Source organism: Hypanus sabinus, chromosome 23 (assembly GCF_030144855.1).
Source record: "Hypanus sabinus isolate sHypSab1 chromosome 23, sHypSab1.hap1, whole genome shotgun sequence".
Classification (NCBI taxonomy): domain Eukaryota; kingdom Metazoa; phylum Chordata; class Chondrichthyes; order Myliobatiformes; family Dasyatidae; genus Hypanus; species Hypanus sabinus.
The window spans coordinates 35,924,756-35,946,251 of record NC_082728.1 but is presented as its reverse complement, the minus strand read 5'-3'; the positions used below and the strand labels follow the sequence as shown (position 1 = coordinate 35,946,251).

The 21,496-nt window shown below is 37.9% G+C and overlaps 1 protein-coding gene across 9 annotated transcripts in view; it reads left to right on the top strand.

The window, feature by feature from the left end:
• LOC132380129 (rho GTPase-activating protein 44-like) overlaps positions 1-21,496 on the top strand; it is a 281,829-nt gene that overhangs the window by 216,073 nt on the left and 44,260 nt on the right. For 8 of the 9 annotated variants that reach the window (XM_059948735.1, XM_059948733.1, XM_059948739.1 and 5 more), the window contains 5 exons: positions 2,483-2,600; positions 10,211-10,279; positions 15,941-16,022; positions 17,612-17,739; positions 18,921-19,032. In XM_059948735.1, the coding sequence (XP_059804718.1) occupies positions 2,483-2,600; positions 10,211-10,279; positions 15,941-16,022; positions 17,612-17,739; positions 18,921-19,032 (509 nt within the window). Of the gene's footprint in view, positions 1-2,482; positions 2,601-9,982; positions 10,068-10,210; positions 10,280-15,940; positions 16,023-17,611; positions 17,740-18,920; positions 19,033-21,496 lie in introns of those variants that run through there. The other variant, XM_059948740.1, reaches the window with a different exon arrangement.

Below are 21,496 nucleotides of genomic sequence, written 5' to 3'. Positions count from 1 at the left end.
CTGTGTTCTTGCTCTAGCTGGAGTGGAGTAAATAGTCATTAGACTGGTTAAAGGGAAGATGGATTTACCATACGAGGAGAAGGATTTTATTCTGTAGAGCTGGAGTTCCCAACCTGGGGTACATGGACCCCTTGATTAATGATGGTATTGGTCCATGGCACAAAAAAGGTTGGGAACTCCTACTCTAGATTTTAGAGGAATGAGAGGAGTTCTCACTGTAACAAGCAAAATTTGAAGGGGTTGACAAGCAAGAGGTTGAAAAGATGCTTACCTGGCTGAGGTGTCCATGGGTAAAGTTGGACCAAAAGGGACCAACCATTTATGACAGAGAGAAGGAGAAAGATGAGCTTAAGTGTTTGGAATAATTTATTTCAGGGATTTTTATGGTAATTCAAAATAGAGGTGAACCAATTTCTGGACATTATAAATATCAAAAAATCAGACTGAAACAAGGCTGTGGTAGGAGATCGGACACAATCTTAAAGAATGGCCTAGCAGACTCAAAGGGTTAGGTGACCTGCTTATGGTTGCTGTTTCTTCACTTCATTTGTTCTTAAGCTCAACAGACACTCAAAATCATAACTGGTCTTGGCAGTTTGACTATACTGTTTATCCAGCATGGTAAGTGAGTGGTGCTAAGAGGAATAAGTGCAGGAGTAACAGAGACAAGTTTGTTGTCATTCATTCAGAGTTCTGTGCACAATCATTCCTGCCTTAGCATCTCTTTGCACTTGTCTGTACTCTCTTTAAATGTCTCTTTTATTCCCACTTTAAATAGTCAGCTTTTATTATTGTTCCAAATTTAGTCTGTATCCAAATAAAACATCCTGAGATATTAACGTGCTATGTCGCAATCAGAATCAGCTTTGATAACACCAGCATATGTTGTGAAATTATTGAACTTTACAGCAGCAGTACAATTAATTACATGACAACTAAATGTAGGGAACAAAAAAAACTAAGTTACATTAAGTTTATCGATGTCTATTAAATAGTTAAGTTAAAACAAGTAGTGCAAAAACAGAAATAAAAAAATTAGTAAGGTAGTCTTCATGGGTTCAATGTCCATTTAGAAATCGTATGGCAGAGGGGAAGAAGCTGAGTGTGTGCCTTTAGGCTTCTGTACCTCCTTTCCAATGGTAACAGTGTAAAGAAGGCATGCCCTGGTTGGTGGGCATCCTTAATGATGGATGCCGCCTTCCCAGGGCACCGCTCCTTGAGATGTCTTGCTTTCTGTGGAGGCTGGTGTTCATGATGGAGCTGACTAATTTTACAAGTTTCTGCAACTTACTTCGATCTTGTGCCGTAGCCCCTCCATGCCAGATGCTGATGCAGCCTGTCAGAATGCTCTCCATTTGTAGAAATTTTTGAGAGTTAAAGTCGACAGACCAAGTCTCCTCAAACTCTTAATGAAATATAGCCACTGCCTTGCCTTCTCTGTAGCTGCATCAATATGTTGCATCTACGTTAGGTCCTCAGAGATATTGACACCCAGGAACTTGAAGTTGCTCACTCTCTTCACTTCTGATCTCTTGATGAGCATTGATTTGTGTTCCCTTGTCTTACCCTTTCTGAATTCCACAATCAGCTCTTTGATCTTGCTGATGTCAAGTGCAAGGTTGCTGCTGCGACACCACTCAACTAACTGGTATATCTTGCTCCTCTACGCACTTTCGTCACCATCTGAAATTCTGCCAGCAATCATCAGCAAGTTTATAGATAACATTTGAGCTGTGCCTAGCCTCACAGCCATGGTTGTATAGATTAGAGCAGTCGGCTAAGCACATAACGCTGTGGTGAGCCAGTGTTGATTGTCAGCGAGGTGGAGATGTTATTTCCGATCTGCACAGATTGTGGTCTTCCAGTTAGGAAGTCAAGGATCCAGTTTCAGACGGAGGTATAGGGGCCTAGGTCCTGTAGCTGTTCAATGTGTGGATTTCATGACATGTGTTCATTTAAGCAGGCTTCAGATTAAAGATTAAAGATGGAAGATTGATCTAATTTTAATTTTCTTCAAACCACCTGTTTAAAATCTTTATGAAAGCTGTTAATGGAAGACCACTGGAAGGACATGGAGTTAAAGAGAGAGATTAACCATCTTCAGTGAATTGACTTGAAATGAATTTGATTGCATATGTGACAAAAATATGCAATAAGATGACATTCTCTGATGTCACATACGTCACATGTTCACAGAATAGTTCAGAAGAATATATAAATATTGATGGTGCTCTGGTATTTCAGCTATATATATGTTTACTCCTCTGTAGTTGGAAAAGCCTCAAGAAACATAATGTTTAGTATATGAAGTCATTAAAACTGTTATACTAAAATGGTCTGCTATTCTAATATGGTCAATCTCAGTTCTCACTGCTCATTATAAATAAGCTATAGTGGCTATAAGAATGTTTAACATTGGAGGTGATTTTTAAAAATTTATTTGAAGCAGCTTTTTTACAATTCCTTTACTTTATGCAATCAGGTGGCAGCAGTCTTCAAAGTCATCGGGATTGTCAAGCAATCTGCAGTCGTCTGGTGCCAAGGCTGATGCGCTCAGGGAAGAAATGGAAGAAGCAGCAAATCGTGTGGAGATCTGCAGGGTACCAGCCATTACTGGAATATTACAAACTCCTATCTGTAATGTACACATTTGAGTAACCAAGAAATTAATTTCCTTAAATGAAATTTTACAGTGTTCACATTTCATAGTGCAGGTGGGCCAAAACTGCCATGGGTTTGAACAGTGTTTGGTACATAACACTCTCTGTGAGTCAAGAGTGTTGATGGACAATTGAACAAACAGATAATCAGAGTGTAGTACATCCTTACCCTCACTGCATCACCCAGGTCTGTTCTTAATGAAAATTATTAGGCGTAGATCAACATAAAGTTCAGATTAGAAGAGAATCCTTAATTGCAAAGCTAATGCTTTTCCAAAAATTTGCATGAATGTTTCAATTTATAGTCATTGTCTAGATCAATTTAAGTTGGGTTCCATGATGTAAGGGTGGCTGGTTAACACAACAAACTAAACTTTTGAGAAACAAGGCCAGATCTTAGGGGGAATTGCTGTGCGTCCTGTGTGGAATACCTGACATAAATGGAAACAAGTTTGCGACCCCCTGGTTACGCACATGCAGGAGTTTTGAACTTGATCTCTGCTCTATGCCGGTGATTTCCTCACTGCACCCAGCAGGGCTCAGTGGCAGTCTACCCAGCTGCAGCAACTTCCTAGCATTTATGCAAGGGAATTTACCAAAATAAACAAGAATAGAATTTCCATTTATTTGATTGAGGAGAAATAATCTGCAAAGAACCAATGGCTAATTTACAGATTTTGGATTAATTAAATTTAATTAAAAGTATTGATTTTGTGTTCATAGAGATTTAAAGTTTCTCTATGTTTTAATGAGTTCAATATTTTTGATGTTTCAATGTTTTTTTAAAAAATTGTGGATATATTGGAAAACCAGAAATGGAAAGCAGATCAGTTTTTTTCCTGAAATTTGACTGCTGGTAAAACAGAGCGCTGGCTGCCATTGTTTTATTCAGATATTTAGTGGATAGGGCTTGTTTGAACCTTCCCATACAAAGATATGTAAACCACAGGTCCTTGCCACTAATCAAGGCTGTGCCACCGAAGATCATTTTCCAGTAAGTTTGCACTGGCGTTTCCACAATATGTAAGTTCAGATGAGCTGCATGTATCTATGGCAGGAGTGGAAATCTCACCAGTGGCTGAAATGCCTGGCCTATGTAAAAGTTTAACTTCTCTCTCCATATTAAACTTCTGTCCTAGTTACAAATACTTATTATGGACAGCTCATATATTTGGAAGACTGGTGGGATAGATTTGTTACCTGCTGCAGTGTTGCAGACATCTTCTGCTGGATAGGAATGGGGTAATTTTGCAAGCCTTCTCTTCCCTATTCCTTCAGTACCACAGCAACCTAACTGAGTAGAGCAGGAAGTGCTGAGCAGACAATAACTGACTGTCAGACACTCTTCACATGCCTGCTTGGCCTCCATCACAACTATTACAGTGATCCTCTCCCAAACACTGTTTTTGTTCATTTCTGACTTCTGAACTGTCTGGGTTACAAGCAGTTCTCAGAAATGAAACCTTGTTATAACCTTGGGAGGATCTATATAACTACTATAAATATATTGCCAATTATTTAAGTCTTGCTGTTTAACATGTTGTGTACTTCTTGTTTTCTCTTCTTTGAGTCTTTCACTATAGCCTATCTCAGAAACCAGCACGTTTCACAACAAAAGACTAAAGATAACTCCATCAAACTGAATATATAAAGAGCTTTGACTGAGGTCTAAATATTCAAATAAGTCAATAAAATCATGGGCCAGCATCTGCAGTCTCTTGTGTCTCCATGAAATACAAATACTCTGCAAGCTGCCTCTAAGCAAAAAAAGATTATATTTTCTGTACAATAAAATAGGTTTGTGCCTATCAAATATTTTTATTACATTTTCAATGCAAGCAATTTTGGAACAAAAGGCCACAGCCATTTTCTCAACATATTTGTTATTTTGTGCAGATTGGATAAATCGTCATTACCATTTCTTTTGATACTGCTTTCAAAAAGAATCAAAATATTTCTTCCCACAGTAAAACAAATATACCAAAATACAAGAGCATTCTTGTGAAGCAGAAGAATTTTAATCTGGCATTATTTTTATAAACATGATGAGTTTTACAATATATCTATGATTGAACTACAAAAAAAAGAAAAGAATCATTTAAATCCTAAAACAAAAGAACAGATATAAAATAGAAATAGCAGTAAGCAAGTTGGCCCCCATACCATCTCCATTATTCAGTAAGATTCTGGGTATTATTTTATGTCAGCATCATTTTCTGGCACGTTTCTTACTTCCTTTAATGCTTAAATATCTGTTGATCTGTGCCTTAAATATTCTCGATAGCCAAGTCTTGGGTAGTGAATCCCAAGGGCGAAGAAATTTATTTTTATCTCTGCCCTTACCTTCTCTTTCTAGACATGTCAGTCAAAGGAAACAACATCCCCATGCAGACAAGTCCATTCACTGAGATCATGCCTCACCAATCTAAGCTAAGCAGTTTATAGGTCTTTTTTTACTACTTTTTCCTTACAAATCCACAATCTCAGGAACCAGTCTGCTGAATGACATCTTTTATAAGTTAATTCTCAGGTAGAAGTCAAGATCTGTACATAATGTTGTGCTTGAGGCTTGGTAGAGCTCTACACAATTTTCTATAATTGGAGTAGAACGTCTTCACATTTGTAGTTGAATCCTTCTGCATGGAAGTCAATGTACCATTTGCCTTCTTAATTCCTTTGCTGTATCTGAATGTTAAACTTGGTAAGTGGTTCATTTACAAGTGCAATGTCGTAGCTAGTGAAGCTGCTGCGTCAGTGATGCACCATCAATAACTCTTGGAGACGGGAGGCAAACGACAGGCTTTTATTAGCTGCAAGAAACGACCACACAACATCCTGGAGACTGAGGGGGGAGCAGTGCCTCCAACCGCCTTGATACAGGGGTCAGTGGGAGGAGCCACAGGAGCAGTCAGCAGAGGGGTGTGTCCAGACAGGTATATGTAGCTCACCACAGTCATAGTGCCAGAAACCCAAGTTTCGTCCCAACCCAAGATCTTAGGTGCTGTTTGTTTGTGTAGAATTTGCACTATCTACCTCTGACTGTATAGGCTTTCCCCATGCATGGAGGTTGGTAAGTTAAATGGCCACTGTAAATTGCCCCTGGTGAACCTGAGCAGTTGAAGCAGCTGTGTAGAGCATAAAATGGGTATCGGTGTAAATGGGCAGTTGTTAGTGAACATATATTCACTGGACTGAAGGGCCTGTGTCTGTGCAGTATCTCTCTGCAACTTCTGTGATTCAAATATATATAAATTAGAAATTATAGTACTGGTTACACTGGTTCTGTCTCAGTCTGAGTTAGAATACTTCGGTTCATCTTCAAATTTGTCCTGGCTCAGTAATGCCAATGCACAAACTGAAAGAGGCAGACTGTTAGCCTGTCATTTTCATGTGATGTGATGTTACGTATTTTCAAGACAGCATTGAAATGCATTGCCATTTAGTGCAATCAGTATAGTTCATTGTGCAGAGATGAGTCATCCCCCTCCTCCTTCCAAGGCAGCCCCTCAGAATCAAGGATGACTTACTTCTACTGTCACCCTGGTGGATTCTGTGGTGACCTGAGATCAATGTGGGAACCCCGAATGAGGCCGGTGGTAGGATAGAATGGGCAGGTGGGTGGTTCATTTCAGCCGCTTACGCAGATCTGTGTGCTCCGGATGCCCAACCTTGCAGTTCTCAATATCATGTCAAATGCTGCCTCTCCACTTTGAGTAGGTTTGTGCCAGAACTGCCTAGGCTTCAGTGGGAATGTTATATTTCTTCAAGAAAGCTCTTGACACATCTTTCAGTGTAATGTTTTCCTCTGTCTTTCTGGGTACCCCTCCCTAACTCAGAGCTCAGAAGATTGCATCTCTTTTGAGGGTCTGATACTGGCTTGCCAGTGACCCTGACTATTGCCTCAGTACTGAAGGTGACAGTACTTTAGAAGTGCTATTACCTGAGGAAGCTGGTGTGGAATAGAACACTGATGTTGATTTCACTTGTCCTTCTAAAGAATTTGGATGATTTTGCAAGACCAATTTAAGTGGAATTTATCAGGTACTTTAAGATGCCTGTTGTAGGCAGTGCACATCCCAAAATCATTCTGGGATCTCCCTCATTGGAACACCATGAATTTACTGCATGGCCTGAGGTTTTGATCTTTGAATAGCCGTTTTCTTCAATTAACCAAAAAAAAGCTGGTTTATTGAAGAAGATTGTGAATTTCATCATCAATATCTGCCTCCGCCAACAGGGGTTGCAGAGGTACAGGAAACGTGCATTCCAGGGTGTCCCCTTGAATCTTTATTTTCACAGGGCAGGGAGTAGGTCAATAACAGACCTCTGGTCTTTGTTTAGCCTCGGGCCGGGCCCACTGTCCTACAACCTTTGGTGAAAACATCGATGATGAACATGGCAGTTAGCACAATGTTATTACAGCTCCAGGCGATGGAGTTTGAAGTTCAATTCCAACTCCGTCTGTCAGGAGATTGCACGTTCTCACCGTGAACGTGTGGGTTTCTGCCTGCTGCTGTGGTTTCCTTCCACATTCAAAAGAACTACCAGTTAGCAGGTTAATTGGTCATTGTGAATCGTCCTGTGATTAAGCCAGGGTGAAATAGGTGCGTTGCTGGGCAGTGAGGCTCACTGGGCCTGAAGAGCCTGTTCTGTGCTGTATCTCTAAATAAAATAATAAAAAAGAAGATGGCTCAGGAGGGACAGGAAACATCCTCCTCAAATTCAGCTGCCCACAGAAATTGATCTCCATCTTACATTTGCTCCAGGATAGCGTTCAAGCTGTAAAATTAATCAATGAGTTCTACCACAGGACCACTCTCACTGTTGTCAAATAAGGCTGTGTCACTGGCCTAGTACTTTACTCAAGATTTCTTGTGATATTGTTGCATCTAACCACCAGTTAGCCTCCCAAGCGAGTGAAGATAATCTTTAGAAGCTATGAGAAACAATTCAGTCTGTGGCAGCTGCATGGTTATCTAAGCCAGCTGCAGTCTGTAGATGATACTTGTGGTTGTACGGACTCACAGACTGAGCTCCAAGCTATCATTAATGCTTTCACTAAAATGTCACAATGATGTTGTCATTGCTGCATAAATTACCTAGCCTTGCCTAGGGATACAGCTGATGTCATATTCGTCAGGTAAACTGAACCTTGATTGGCACGAGACAATGATCGATGCCTTCCCCTCAAAATGACAGCATCACTGTAATGAACCACACACCATAGCTGTCACCTTGTTCTGGCAATGTTTGCACAAGACCGCCCATTGCAATGCTGATCACCAGCTCATCACGTCTTGCCCTGCTTCTCTGCTTCTGTATTAGTTGTCATGATCACCTCTGACTTCTGTGAGCGGCAGAGAACTATAAGAGATCTGCATCCTACACTGACGCCATTCCTCCAGACCCCTAACATCCTGTGGAAAACTGAGTTGACTAGAATAGAATGACGATGATGGATCAGAAATGAGCTTGGGCAGGGAACCATGACACCACATTGATCAAGTCCAGTTATTACAAGCTGAGTAAAATATCATGTTCTGTTGCTGATATTTTGTCAGCTGTATGCATGGTAATGCACATTTGGAGTAATGATTTGGTGCGTTCAGTGTTTTTGTTGTTTCAATGCCAAGGGTGACTTCATTTGCATTGGGGAGTTTTGTTTTGCACACTTCTTGTGAAAGCTCTTTCTGTGAGTAAATCCCATTCAGCCAAAGCCTGCATCCTCTGCTCAGCTGGTGCAATAAATTCTGGGTACTGAGTAAAATCATTCTCCTTCCTCTTCCAGTTCTTCTTCCTGTTGCTCAGATCTTCACATAGTGAGTCTTAAATCTCCCCTGGCACCAGCTGCCAACTGTGATTTGACAGGAATTGCACATGGTAATAAAGGCTCTGCCCCAGTAACATGTACTTTGGGACACCCACGCTGATGAAGGTAACATGATTTCAACTTATGGAAGTCAATGGTGCCTTCTCCTACTATTCTGGTACCTGTGTAGTCTTCAAGACCAACGGATCCCTCATGTGTTATCCAATTGCAAAAATACTGACAATTATTGTAATATATAAATGTGCAGTATATTTTGAAACTGGCTGACATTTGGCAGGGTTAAATAGAAACAGGGAAAAGTGATGCAATTTCTTTGTTTCTACTGAAATATCTTTATCATACAAATATCATAAATTATCTGCCTTCCAACCAAACTCGTCCATAAGAAAACAACCAAAACCCAATTTTTACCTGCATTTTCACTGCAGATTTAAATAAAAGCCTGAATCATGCAAAAACATTTTCTTCACTTACTGGTAGATAATGACTATTAAATACAATAGCTCATCATTCATTAATGATTAAAAACCTCCTCTGAGACTTAGAGACTTTTCTGTTATAATAGTAAAGTAACAAGAATCGGTAAAGATCCTTGTTTGTACCACGTTATGTCCAGTTTGACTCCTGTACTGTTCTGTGTTTGTTAGCCACATATGGTCAAGAACCCATTGTAAACTTCTCCTTGAACTTAACTGGTTTATCCTGTATCAATGCATTCGATTAATCAATAAAGTATAAATGTACAACTGATTTGCTAAATAGTGGCACTAGTTTCCAACTAGATAATTAGTTTTTGTATTTCAGTCTTTACTTGCAAATATCCACTTTCTGAGAAGATTGCTTTTGTAGAAGGATAATGTGAAACTTTCAATACTTACCCTTTACACATCAAATGCTATTTGGGATGCCTAAAATTATACATTCAGTTTCCAAAAATATCCTTTTTGGATTTAAAGCAGATAATCATAGAACAATTCCTATATTTCTCCTCTCGGTCCTCTGACAAGGTAAGGAGCTAGAATTTACATAAACATTGCTGTTTCTTCACTTTAAAAATTGTAGTCTCTGAGGAGATAGGTGCATAAAATATCTAAAATTTTCTAAAGCTGCTAAATACACCTGAAGCACAAGGGTGAGTATATAAAATGTGAATATGCATTTTAAGATATGCTTCATTGAAAATTCCTTTAGGTTAAAACTCTTAATTCTCTAAATTTCTGTTTTAAGCCATTCGTGCAAATAACTATTTTTCAACAATTTTGAGGGAAAGCTAGATAAATGTACTGTAGTATTTGAAATCAACCAACTTTTGGTCACCTTGTGATGGCAATAAATGGAACCAGAGAACAGTGTAGTATCTTAAATGGAATTTTTAAAGAATTATTTACCAGAGGAGTACTATCAATTTAATGCACACAGTCAATGATGAACGTTTTCATAAAAACCCGAGGGTCCAAAAGTCCCAAAGCAGTCAGCTGTCTTCTCTTCTGTTGCCTGGAGAATGAGCAAGCGGTTGGAAATAATTCAACCTGAACATTTATATTAAATAACCATTTAAAATTGAAGCCCAGGATAAGGTAGTCACTATTTATAATCCACACCTCTCCAAAACAACTCATGGTATACTTGACTATCATTCCAAAATAAGGCAGATTTAATCTGGAACATTTTCATTGTTGTGCAACTCACTAACAATTTTCCATTTTTCTGTCAAATGCAGGATCAGCTGGCAGCGGACATGTACAGTTTTGTGGCCAAAGAAATAGACTATGCAAATTATTTTCAGACAGTGAGTACAATAGAAATATAAGAACTATTGCAGTAAAAATCAAAATAATTTATGTTAAAGCTTAAAACAGATCGGAATCAGTTTCCAAAATGAATTCCAGGGCTGGAAATGTCCATTTGATTTTAAATTCCTCTCATCAACTTAATAATCATAATTAACCTGACAGCAGAACATTGGGTACTTGAGAAAAGCATGTTTCAAATTTATGCATTTTATTTCTATTAATTTTTATGTGAAGAATATCAGTTTCTTGTGATGTTCTTTGGTTCTGTGGTTCATATGGTCAGGTACATTATTATCTCTAAGCCAGCAAGTGAACGGGATTACGTTCTAGACTTTCTCAGAGGGTCAGATCCCTGTTAGATCAACGTGACTTTCGCACCTTGTCTCTGTGTTACAGATAGCCTTTTGTGTGTGAGAAAGCCCTATGTGTGTCTTTAATATTGTATAAAAGTACATCAGTTTATTGTTCTAGATCAGATAACTTCTGAATGTTAGACACGCTTATATGTTTTATTACAAAACAAGATCTCAAGTTCAATCCATATAGCAAAGGCCACTGAGGTCATCTTGACCAGCCACCTAGGAAGAATCTCCAATAATGACATTTATTTCTCAACAAAGATTTTTCCTATTTGAATGAGGACTTCTACACAATAATAGATTATTTAAGGCATTTTTTTCTACACCACATACACTGAATTGACCACAATTATTGACCTCTGGGCCCAGAGCTATCAAATTCTCCTCACGCATTAACCTTTTAGTGAACTTCCTCAGAAACGCCTCCAATGCCATCACATAGTTTTTGAGATAAGGGACCCAAAATTACTCACAATATTCCGCGTTGTCTGATTAATGCATCAACATCACATCCTTGCTCTTATATTCCAGTCTTCCCAAAATGAATGTAAACATTGCATTTGCCTTCCTCACAATCAACTCGACCTGTAAGTTAAGCTTCAGAGAATCCCACACAAGGACTCACAAATCCCTTAGCACCTCTGATTTTTGAATTTTCTCCCCATTTAGAATATTGCCTATACCTTTATTCGTTCAACCAAAGTGCATGACTGTACACTTCCCTACACTATATTCCATCTGTCACTTCTTTGCCCATTCTCCTAATCTTTCTAAATCTTTCTGTAGTCTCCCTGTTTCTTCAACACTACCTGCTCCTCCACCTATTCTTGCACCATCAATTTCTGTCATGCAATGACATTTAACATGAAAAGAAGTGGTCCCAGTACTGACCCTCTGGAACACAACGAGTCACCAACACCTTTTATTCCCACTCTTTGCCTGCTGACAGTCAGTTAATCTTCCTGTAATACCGCTAAGTCTTATCTTGTTATGCAGCCTCATGTGTGGCACCTTGTCAAAGGCTTTCTGAAAATCCAAGTAAAGAACTTCCATTGACTCTCCTTCATCTGCCTTGATTGTTATTTCCTCAAATTATTCCAAAAGTTTTCAAGCAAAATTTTCCCTTAAGGAACCCATGCTGACTTTAGCTAACTTTATCATGCACTTCCAAGTAACTCAAAACCTCATCCTTAATAATGGACTCTGCCACTGAAGTCAGGCTAACTGGCCTATAGTTTCCTTTTTGCAGACTCACTTCCTTTTAAAATGTGGAATGACATTTGTAATTTTCTAGTCCTCCAGAAACCATTCTAGAATCCAGTGATTTTTGAAAGATCACTATTAATGCCTCCACAATCTCTTTAGCTGACTCTTTCTGAGCCCTGGGGTGTAATCTATCTGGTCCAGGTGACTTAATTACCTTCAGACCTTTCAATTCCCGAACAGCTTCTCCTAAGTAATTACTAATCGCTACACTCACTTCTGTCCCCTGGCACTCATGAATCTCTGGCATACTGCTAGTGTCTTCAATTGTTAGTGAAGAAAGACGCAAAATATCTGTAAGTTCACCTGCCATTTCTTTGTCCCCCATTGCTGCATCTCCAGCATCATTTTCCAGCAGTCCAACATCTACTCTTCCCTCTCTTTTACTCTTTATATATCCGAAAAAACTCTTGGTATCCTCACAAGTTATTGGATATCTTACCTTCATATTTCATCTTTTCTCTCCTTTTGGCTTTTCAATTGCTTTCTGTTGATCTTCATAAGCTACATGACCTTCTAACTTCCCGCTAATTTTTACAATATTATATGCCCTCTGTTTTTCTGTCTTTGACTTCCCTTGTCAGCCACAGTTGCATCAAACCTTTCTTTAAAATATTTATTCATCATTGGGATGTATCTATCCAATGACTTCTGAGTCATTCTGAGAAACTCCTGCCGTTCTGTTCTGCCATTGTCCCTCATAGTGCTCCCTCCCAATCAACTTTGGCCAGTTTTTCTCTCCTGTCTCTGTAATTCCCTTTGCTGTACTGCACTACTGATACATCTGCTTTTATCTTCACCCTCTCAAGCTGCAGGGTGAATTATATCATATTTTGATCACTGACTCCTAATGGTTCCTTTACCTTAAGCTCCCTAATAAAATCTGGTTCATTACGCATCAACCAATCCAGAATTCCCTTTCCCTTAGTGGGCTTAATCACAATCTGCTCTAAAAAGCCATCTCAGACAAAAGAATACATAGAATTATTGAAAAGCTATACACAAAGATTGACAAACAGCTAATGTACAAACGAAGGCAAACTGTGCAACTACAAAAGAAAATAATAAATAAGTATATAAATAATATTGAGAACTTGAGTTCTGAAGCCTTTGGAGGTCAGTCCATAGGTTGTGGAATCAGCTCAGTGAGTTGTCCTCGCTGGTTCAAGATCCTGATGGTTGAAGGGTAATAACTGTTCCTTAATCCGGTGGTTCGGGACCTAAGGCTCCTATACCTTCTTCCCAATACAGCAGCAAGAAGAGAGCTTAGCCTGGATGGTAGGGGTCCCTGATGATGTATGCCACTTTCAGATTCCAGATTTGGATTAATAGCTATCAAAGCTCACCTGTTGCTCCGTGACGTTATGGTCATTCAAAGTAAGAAGCAGCCCAGTTTTCCTTTGGCCATTTTTTTCAGGTACTTGGTCCCTTGAGTTGACCAAAATATTGATCTTAACACCAACCTTTCTGAATACCATGGGGTGCCATGGTAAATTGCGGTTTGCGCAACACTGTTACAGCTTGGGGTGTCAGTGCTCAGAGTTCACTTCCAACATTCTTTGTCTGGAGTTTGCATGTTCACCCCTGTTGACGCGTGGGATTCCTCAGAGTGCTTCAGTCTCCTCCCACATTCCAAAATGTACTGGCTAGTAAGTTCATTGGTCATTGTAAATTGTCCTGTGAGTAGGCAAGTGTTAAATAGGTGGGTTGCTGAGCAGTGGGGCTCATTAGGCTGGAAGGGCCTGTCCGCACAGTATCTCTAAATCAAATAAATAAAAACTAAACAATATGGAAGGGATACACGATATATTTACATAATTCACTAAGTTTGGAACATCAGGCTTTTCATTCTTATGTAATTATTTTTACAGTGTATTTTACATTTACATTCAGATTCACAAATGTACAACCCACTATGACAATGAAATCTCAATACACCAAATCTGCCCCATTCACCTTCTAATATGTGAAGTTATTGCATTCCTGTTGCTTCCCAGTACTTCAACTGCATTGTATATTATAGTTATTCCAAGTTCGCAGGATTCCTGCATGCCAAATCACTTTCCGTTTTTATCCAAATCAGTTTAGCCCAAACTAATTTAATCAAAATCATTCAACTAAATTCCTGATTCAGGCCTAAAATGCCTGCCTACAGTTCTACTTTTGTATAAATGTACAGTTCACCTCTGCCAAATTTCACATGATGTTACAATTACATTTTGGGATCTGTGTGCATTTGACCTAGGTACAGTTTTGAACAGGATGGTGCTGCGAATTTAAAATTCAGATAATAAATAGTTAAATAGCTTAGAGTTTGGGGAAGTTAGGATAGAATTAAAATGAAATACATGTCCAAAATGGTGCTTTCCGCATACCTTTTCAGGTTGAGGTATTGGATGTTGTTGATGACATTCCAGTAATGAGTGTGCATGTCATTTACTTCATGAAAACTCAATAGGGAGAGGTATAATCTTTATTTCTGAGGGATGTAATAGCGAGTTTAACTGAAATGTAATGTAAACTCTCAGAGAGGATGTTTACAGGCTAGTCCATTCAGGGATGGGCATGTTGGTCTGCAGAAGAATGGCAAAGAAGTCATCCAGACAGTGAGAGACATTTAAAGTAATCTCTTAACACTTACAATGGAATTGCTGATCAGAAAAGAGCATTTAGCAGGTTCAAGGTGTAACATGTTCTGTTTTATTATTTATGTTACAGGAGAATATAATTTTGAAATACTTCTATTTACTTTGTTCATTAACTAACGCATGGTGACGTGGTTTATAATTGGCTTTGTTTAAGACAATAACCAATAGTTTTCCTTCAAAAATATAGTGAATTGCATATTGATGCACCTATAAGCATACAATATAATGTTTACACAATACAGTTTCACCACTCAAGTACTAGACGACAATTTGTGTGAACAGACATGAGGCAACATTTGGTGATTGAGGTGTGCAGGAACATTTGCAGGAACATTGATGATGCCAAGCCATGAAAACAAATTATAATGCTAAAATATGGGGAGTAAAATCAGCTATTTTGGGTTTTTAATATTTTGGATTGTATTTTAACTTAATCTTCAGTGAACTGCAATCATGACTCAATTACAGCTCTCTTAAGTATCCTAACTAAAAGTTTAAACATTTTTCAATTACAGCTGTTGCAGCTACTATTCAGAAGTATTTAATAATATTAGTATATTTGAAAGAAAGTTAACTTTGGAGTAAAATCACAAAATACATGATATTCTACATTCTTCATAATTCATTGACTTAAAAATTGGAATGCCAAACCAATGTTACATTATAACACTTTCTTCAGATGAAGCATAGTCTTCATAAGGCATTTTGGTAACGCCATTAATTAATACATCAATTTAATATCTTTTTGAGATGTTTGGTTATTTTTAATAACACCTTCTTTCTTGCATTTCAAAGAAAAATCTGAACAAGATCCCTGTTCCAAAAATTAGAACATCGTCCTGGAGCCTGTTCTGCTATTCTGTTAGTTCAAGACCGACTTTCATCTTAACTCTCTCTTCTCAAATTATGGGTGTTGAAATTCTGAACTTAAACTTAAAAGCATCGTGGAGTTGTTTATTGACACAGTAACGACAGCAGTTTGGATGAAAGGCTTCTAATATCCTTGTATGAATAAATGCTTCCTGATTCCAAACCTAATTAGCTCAGTTGTAATCTTACAATTATGCTCTTATACTGATTGCCCTACTAGAGAAACTCACTTCCATAACTTTTCCGACATTATGAAGTCCCTTGTTTATTTTAAACGTTTTAACCAAATCAGGCTTTAATTTTGTCATCTTTGAAGACACAAAACCAAAATTTATATTCTGTTCATTTAACACTAAACATGATCATTTTGGTAGGGTTTAGAAGGCCAATACATCTTTCTTTTTCATTTGTGTTTTCAGCCTTTTCTTCTCTACTTGACATTTTGCTTAATCAATCGGTATGAAATGGGATCAACTCAGTCTGTATTTCAATTTATTGTGAATTCTGTGTTCCCCAGCTAATAGAAGTGCAAGCAGAGTATCACAGGAAGTCATTAGTACTTTTACAGAGCATACTGCCTCAGATTAAAGCTCAACAAGGTAAGCAAATTTTAATGTGCTCCTGCCTTTCTGAATAAAGGCAATATTGGAGGCAGCATTTTGCCTGTATCCCTACTCTGATCACATTGGAAGCATTTCTAATCACTTTGTATTAAGCAGTTATAGTGACTGTAATGAAATAATCAACTTTATAATACTCAATAAAAAATGCATACATTACTACAATCTCCACTAGGCATAATAGAACTTCTGAAAGTTCATAATAATGTAATAAGTAAGCAGATAAGCAAGGCTCTGAAAAATATGCTCACATTTAAACTGAAGTTAAGGAAATTAATTTGTAGTCCTGCTTTATAGTGATGACGCAAAAGCCCAGGAGAAATATATTGAGCTTCCCTAGGTTTAATTGCCTGGCTTAATTAACATGTCGGTCCTTCCTAGAGCTTGTGAACATGAACGTTGGCTCAGCACCAAATCATAATGCCATTTACTACTTTCTTTGGGAATCACGATCTTCTGAATCCAAGAATGAGGAAACTATTTTTTCCAGTCTTAGTCACAGCTTTGGTTTCACTTATTCTCTAAATATTCAGCATTTATATTGGTCAATTAACAATAGAGATACTTTGCTATCATTTTTAAGGGCTGCCTTTTTCACAACCAAAGACACTAGCTGAGGCTGAATACACCATAAACATGTTTACCTTACTGTATATTACAAAGAAAACTATTGTTTATAAGCTCTGGCATTGGGCTTTACAACGTAGTAACATGAAACAGAACCTAGAATAATCCATACACATCCTCGAATCAGCTGCAGCATTGAATTGGATCCCATCTAGATACAAGAAGGTGTTTGGCATGTTTGGCTTCTTTGTTCAGGACACTGAGTGCAGAGTCTAGGAAGTTTTATTGCAACTTTTCAAGTCATAGGTGACACCGCACTTGGAGTATCGTGTACAGTTCTAGTCACTCCATTGTAGGAAGATTGCCAATAGTCTGATAAGTCCAGAAATGGTTCACAAGGTCGTTGTCTGGACAGCATGGAGGGCCTCAGTAACAAGGAGGGACTTTTTTTTCTCGTTGGGAAGTAGGAGGCTGAAGGGTAACAATAAAGAGATACATAAAGCCGTGAGCGACTTAGCTAAGATGGATGGTCACAGTCTTTATCCCAGGATAGGGGAGTCCATAAAAAGAGGACTTGGATTTAAGATCCAAGGGGAAACATATAAAAAGGACCTGTGGGGAATGTTTTCCCCACAGATGCTGGTGGGTACATGGAATGAGGTGCCATAGAACATTGAGGTGGGTACAATTACAATATTTAAATATTTTAGACAGGTACAAGAATGGTAAGGATCAGAGGGATGTGGCCCAAACACAAAAAAATGTGACTAGCTTGGTCACCATGGACAAGTTGAGCTGAAGGACCTGTTTGCACACCGTATAACTTTGTGATTTAATGAATAAAAATGTGAAAGCTCAAAGCAGAATCAATATTAATTTCAAAGCACCTGTAACAGATGCTAACAAAAAAGCATTGTTAATCTATTAATTGTTATTCATTAAGGAATATTATGAAAACTTTCAGCTAATGTCTGGAAATAATCTTTTTTCCCCTACTAAAGAGGCTTGGATAGAAAAGCCTTCCTTTGGCAAGCCGCTGGAAGAACATCTTGCAATAAGTGGACGAGAAATAGCATTTCCTGTTGAGGCCTGTGTGACAATGTTACTGGAGTGTGGCATGCAGGAAGAGGTATCTGTCTGCTGTGTTTAGCCTTTGTTTTATCTGCCACCACTGATGTTGTGTTCTAGATATTTAGGAATACATTTACTGACCTGTTACTGCCACAGTAAAGCAAATAACTGCAAATGTTGAAAACCCAAAATATAAGTCAAAGTTCAAAGCCAAAGTAAAATTTATTGTCAAGAGTACATACATGTCACCACATACAACCCTGAGATTCTTTTTCCTGCAGGCAGAATTAGCAAATCTATAGAACAGTGACTGTAAACAGGATCAATGAACAACAAAGTGTGCAAATGCAAATATAAATAAATAGCAAAAAATAACGAGTATTAAATAACAAGAATCCTTAAAGTGAAACCATCAGCTGAGGGAACACCAGGAATAAAATGAGTATAGTTAACTTCTTTTGTTCAAGAGCCTGATGGCTGAGGTGTAATAACTGTTCTTGAACCTGCTGGTGCAAGTCCTGAGACTCTTGTACCTCCCACCCAAAGGTAGCAGTGAGAAAAGAGCATGGCCTGGGTGGTGAGGATCTTTGATGATAGATGCTCATTTTCTACGGCAACGTTTTTTGTAGATGTGCTCAGTGCTTGGGAAGACTTGATGTACTGGGACAAATCCGCTACCTTTTGCAGGATTTTCCACTCAAAGGAAATGCTGGATATAAACTACAACTGTAATGAAAGAAATACTGTTAGCATTTCAGGTTAAAACACCATTTCAATCATCTTGGGTAACTGCATTGTGCCAATCCTACTCTGCAGAATTATCTACAGATAAATAACAAACAATTCTGTCAATATCTGAGGTGTGTTGCACATTATGATATTAGTTGATAATTAATTACTTTTCCACATCTTTGAGTGATCAAACCAATCCCTTCATGTCTGCTGAATAACATCTTTAAGTTGTCCCCTTAAAATAAACAATTGAAGACCTACCTATATATATATATATATATTTATTTAATGCATGGCTGATCACTCATCTCCCTGAAGTTATTCTCCAGATGTGATTCTACTGTGAGGTTTAGGCAAGTCCAAGCACTGCCCATTTAATCTAAAAGGACTGACAAATTATTGCCAGAAGTGGCATTTTTAAAGTATTGATCATGAAATTGTCCCTTTGTGGTTCTGTGTAAATGTATTGAGTTGCAAGTGATTTTGATAAGAGCTTTTTCTCCTCAGGGCCTTTTCAGGGTAGCTGCTTCGGCCTCCAAACTGAAGAAGCTAAAGGCTTCACTTGACTGTGGTGTGTTGGATGTGCAAGAATATTCTGTGGATCCCCATGCTGTAGCAGGTATGTCACTCAGCAGTAACTGGTGTGGTGCTACAGCCTGTGTTAATAGCTTCTAGTCATTAACTTAATTAAATATTGGGTCTTTTAAGTGAAAATCACCATATTTTTTATCAGCATAATCTTGATTATATAGTTATCTGATTACTTAATGTGTTAAGAGAAAATTTTATAAGTTGAATGAGATTATTGTCCGGCCAGTGCTGTAGCAGGTTCTCAACCAAGGAGGGATTCATGATCTGAAGATTGTAGGTGTTAACCCTATTATTTAGTTGTTTTATGATATGGAATTTACAGATAAAATACCAGTTATATTACATATTTTAGCTTGGCAATATAATAGAGTAAAAAAACTGCAGGGATACCTGATACACCAGATTTTTATGCACAGTTTTCACTTTGTAAAATGATGTTTTATTTTGTTATGTTGTTTAAATCCTTTATTATATGTTGTAAATTAATCCATGATATATTTCCTTTCTAATGAGTATTTTTGTGAAAATTATTTAGCCCTCAATAAGCCTTAGATAGTAATAACCTTTGTTATTACATTAACTGTCTAGAGTATAGTTATAATTTTCGCTCCTCTGGTCGGACATGAGTTCATGGCCTTAATAATACAGTCAACAGCTGTTAATGAAACTGACCGCCATTCGGGGATTCGTACCCTACCTAGTGTAATATGGAAAACCTGAGTCAAACATCCTTCAAAGTCCCTGCTGTTTGTAGCCTCCACCAATAAAACCAAGGGGAATGACTTGAATTAACATGAAATTAAGAGGTAGAAGTATAAATACCTTAATATAAAAGTGAACATATTCCAAGGTCTGCTTTTTAAATTTGGTACATTGAAGTCACAATATTTTCATCTTAAAGTATTTACACTAAAGTATTTCTGTAAAATGCACTGAATATGTTTCCTTCAAAATTAGATTGTGCCCCCTTTTGGTGTATTAAATAATCACAGCTCAAAGGTCTATCTGACTTTATGTATATAAATTTTGTTTTCCTGAAATGAATATCTCCAAATACATCAAAATTGCTTTATAAAAATATTTAGAATATTTCTACTTCAGTTTTAATTACATGTTTAAGTTCCAGTTTATATACAGCATGTAAAGAATGTGAATTAAAAATATCTTCTTGGTTTGCTGCCTGAAAAAAAAATCATTCAGTATGTTTGGCTACTTAGCCAACTTAATGACTGAATGGCAGTGATCCTTAATAGTTGACACTGGGAAAGGGAAATTCACATCATAAAATTCACTGGGTCTTTGTTGTTTTCTCTGTTTGAGGTCAGCAGCAAGCATTTCTTCTTTGCTATTAACTACTAAAATGTCAGGTTGTTTCACATGTTTTTATCCAACGCTCGACACTCTTTGAGATCTGTGCAGCTTTTACTGTTGTATGCAAAACAAAATTGGTAGCTGGGAACAGCTAGACATGGAGAATAGTTTGTCAGACTCTTTACGAGAGTCCCTCTGGGAAGGAAGTGTAGAAAATAGAATCGTCGTGTGAGTATTTTTGCAATCAGCATGACTAAGATCATCATTGCATGTGTTAATGTTATTGGTACGTGCATTTTGTTAGGCCTTGGGCAAAAATCCTTATGAAACAAAAATCTGTCCAATCTTTGGTGTCTCTCCTTATCTACTCGTTATCTACATGACAGGTCCTTTACAATTAATGCTAATATTATTGCAGATGTCTTTAAACTCTGAAACACCGCTAGAACTGAAGGTATTTTTGAATGATGCCTCTCAGTTGTGGAGGTTTAAGGCTAGTCTGTGTATTCTGTAAATGCAGCAGTCAAGACCATGCACAGCATATGGCTTTCATCAAGCTAAACCCTATTTGCCAAGAAATAGAAGTTCACAGGCTCAAGCAGCCTGCTCAGTCATATTCTTGGCATTTTTTTATTTTGTTTCCCACAGAATATGAATACTCCTGGATTAATTGTGTAATTCCAGATTCTCTCTAGTCTATTCGGACACTACCTACTAAATGCAGGACTCTTATCAGTTGTTGCCCTGACTCAGGTTATCTGCAACACCAGTGACCCCTTGGAAGCTAGGGTGCTAAGCAATAACTCCCTCAAGTCCAGAAGCACACAATTAACACGAATAGAATTGCCTGAATGACTAATTAGTGTTGAGACAATTTGATGCCCAGAACCCAAAGCTTAAATTCATCAGTCCGAGATCAAAAAGTAAGAATTTTGAGCATCAAGGGGACGCTTCATATTGAGATCCAATTAACCAGTTCGGCCAAATCATGCCTTTTCTTGATACCATGAAAAATTATTGCGTTATTAGGAATGGCCACATTTGTCAGTATTCCTTGCAGTACAGGTAAAAGTCGTGAAGTCATATTCACAGCCTGGAGAAAGTTGCGGAGGAATACCCATGCCATAATAAGGAAGAATGAAATATTAGTTTAAAAAGGTATTTTTATGTACTGTGATGTT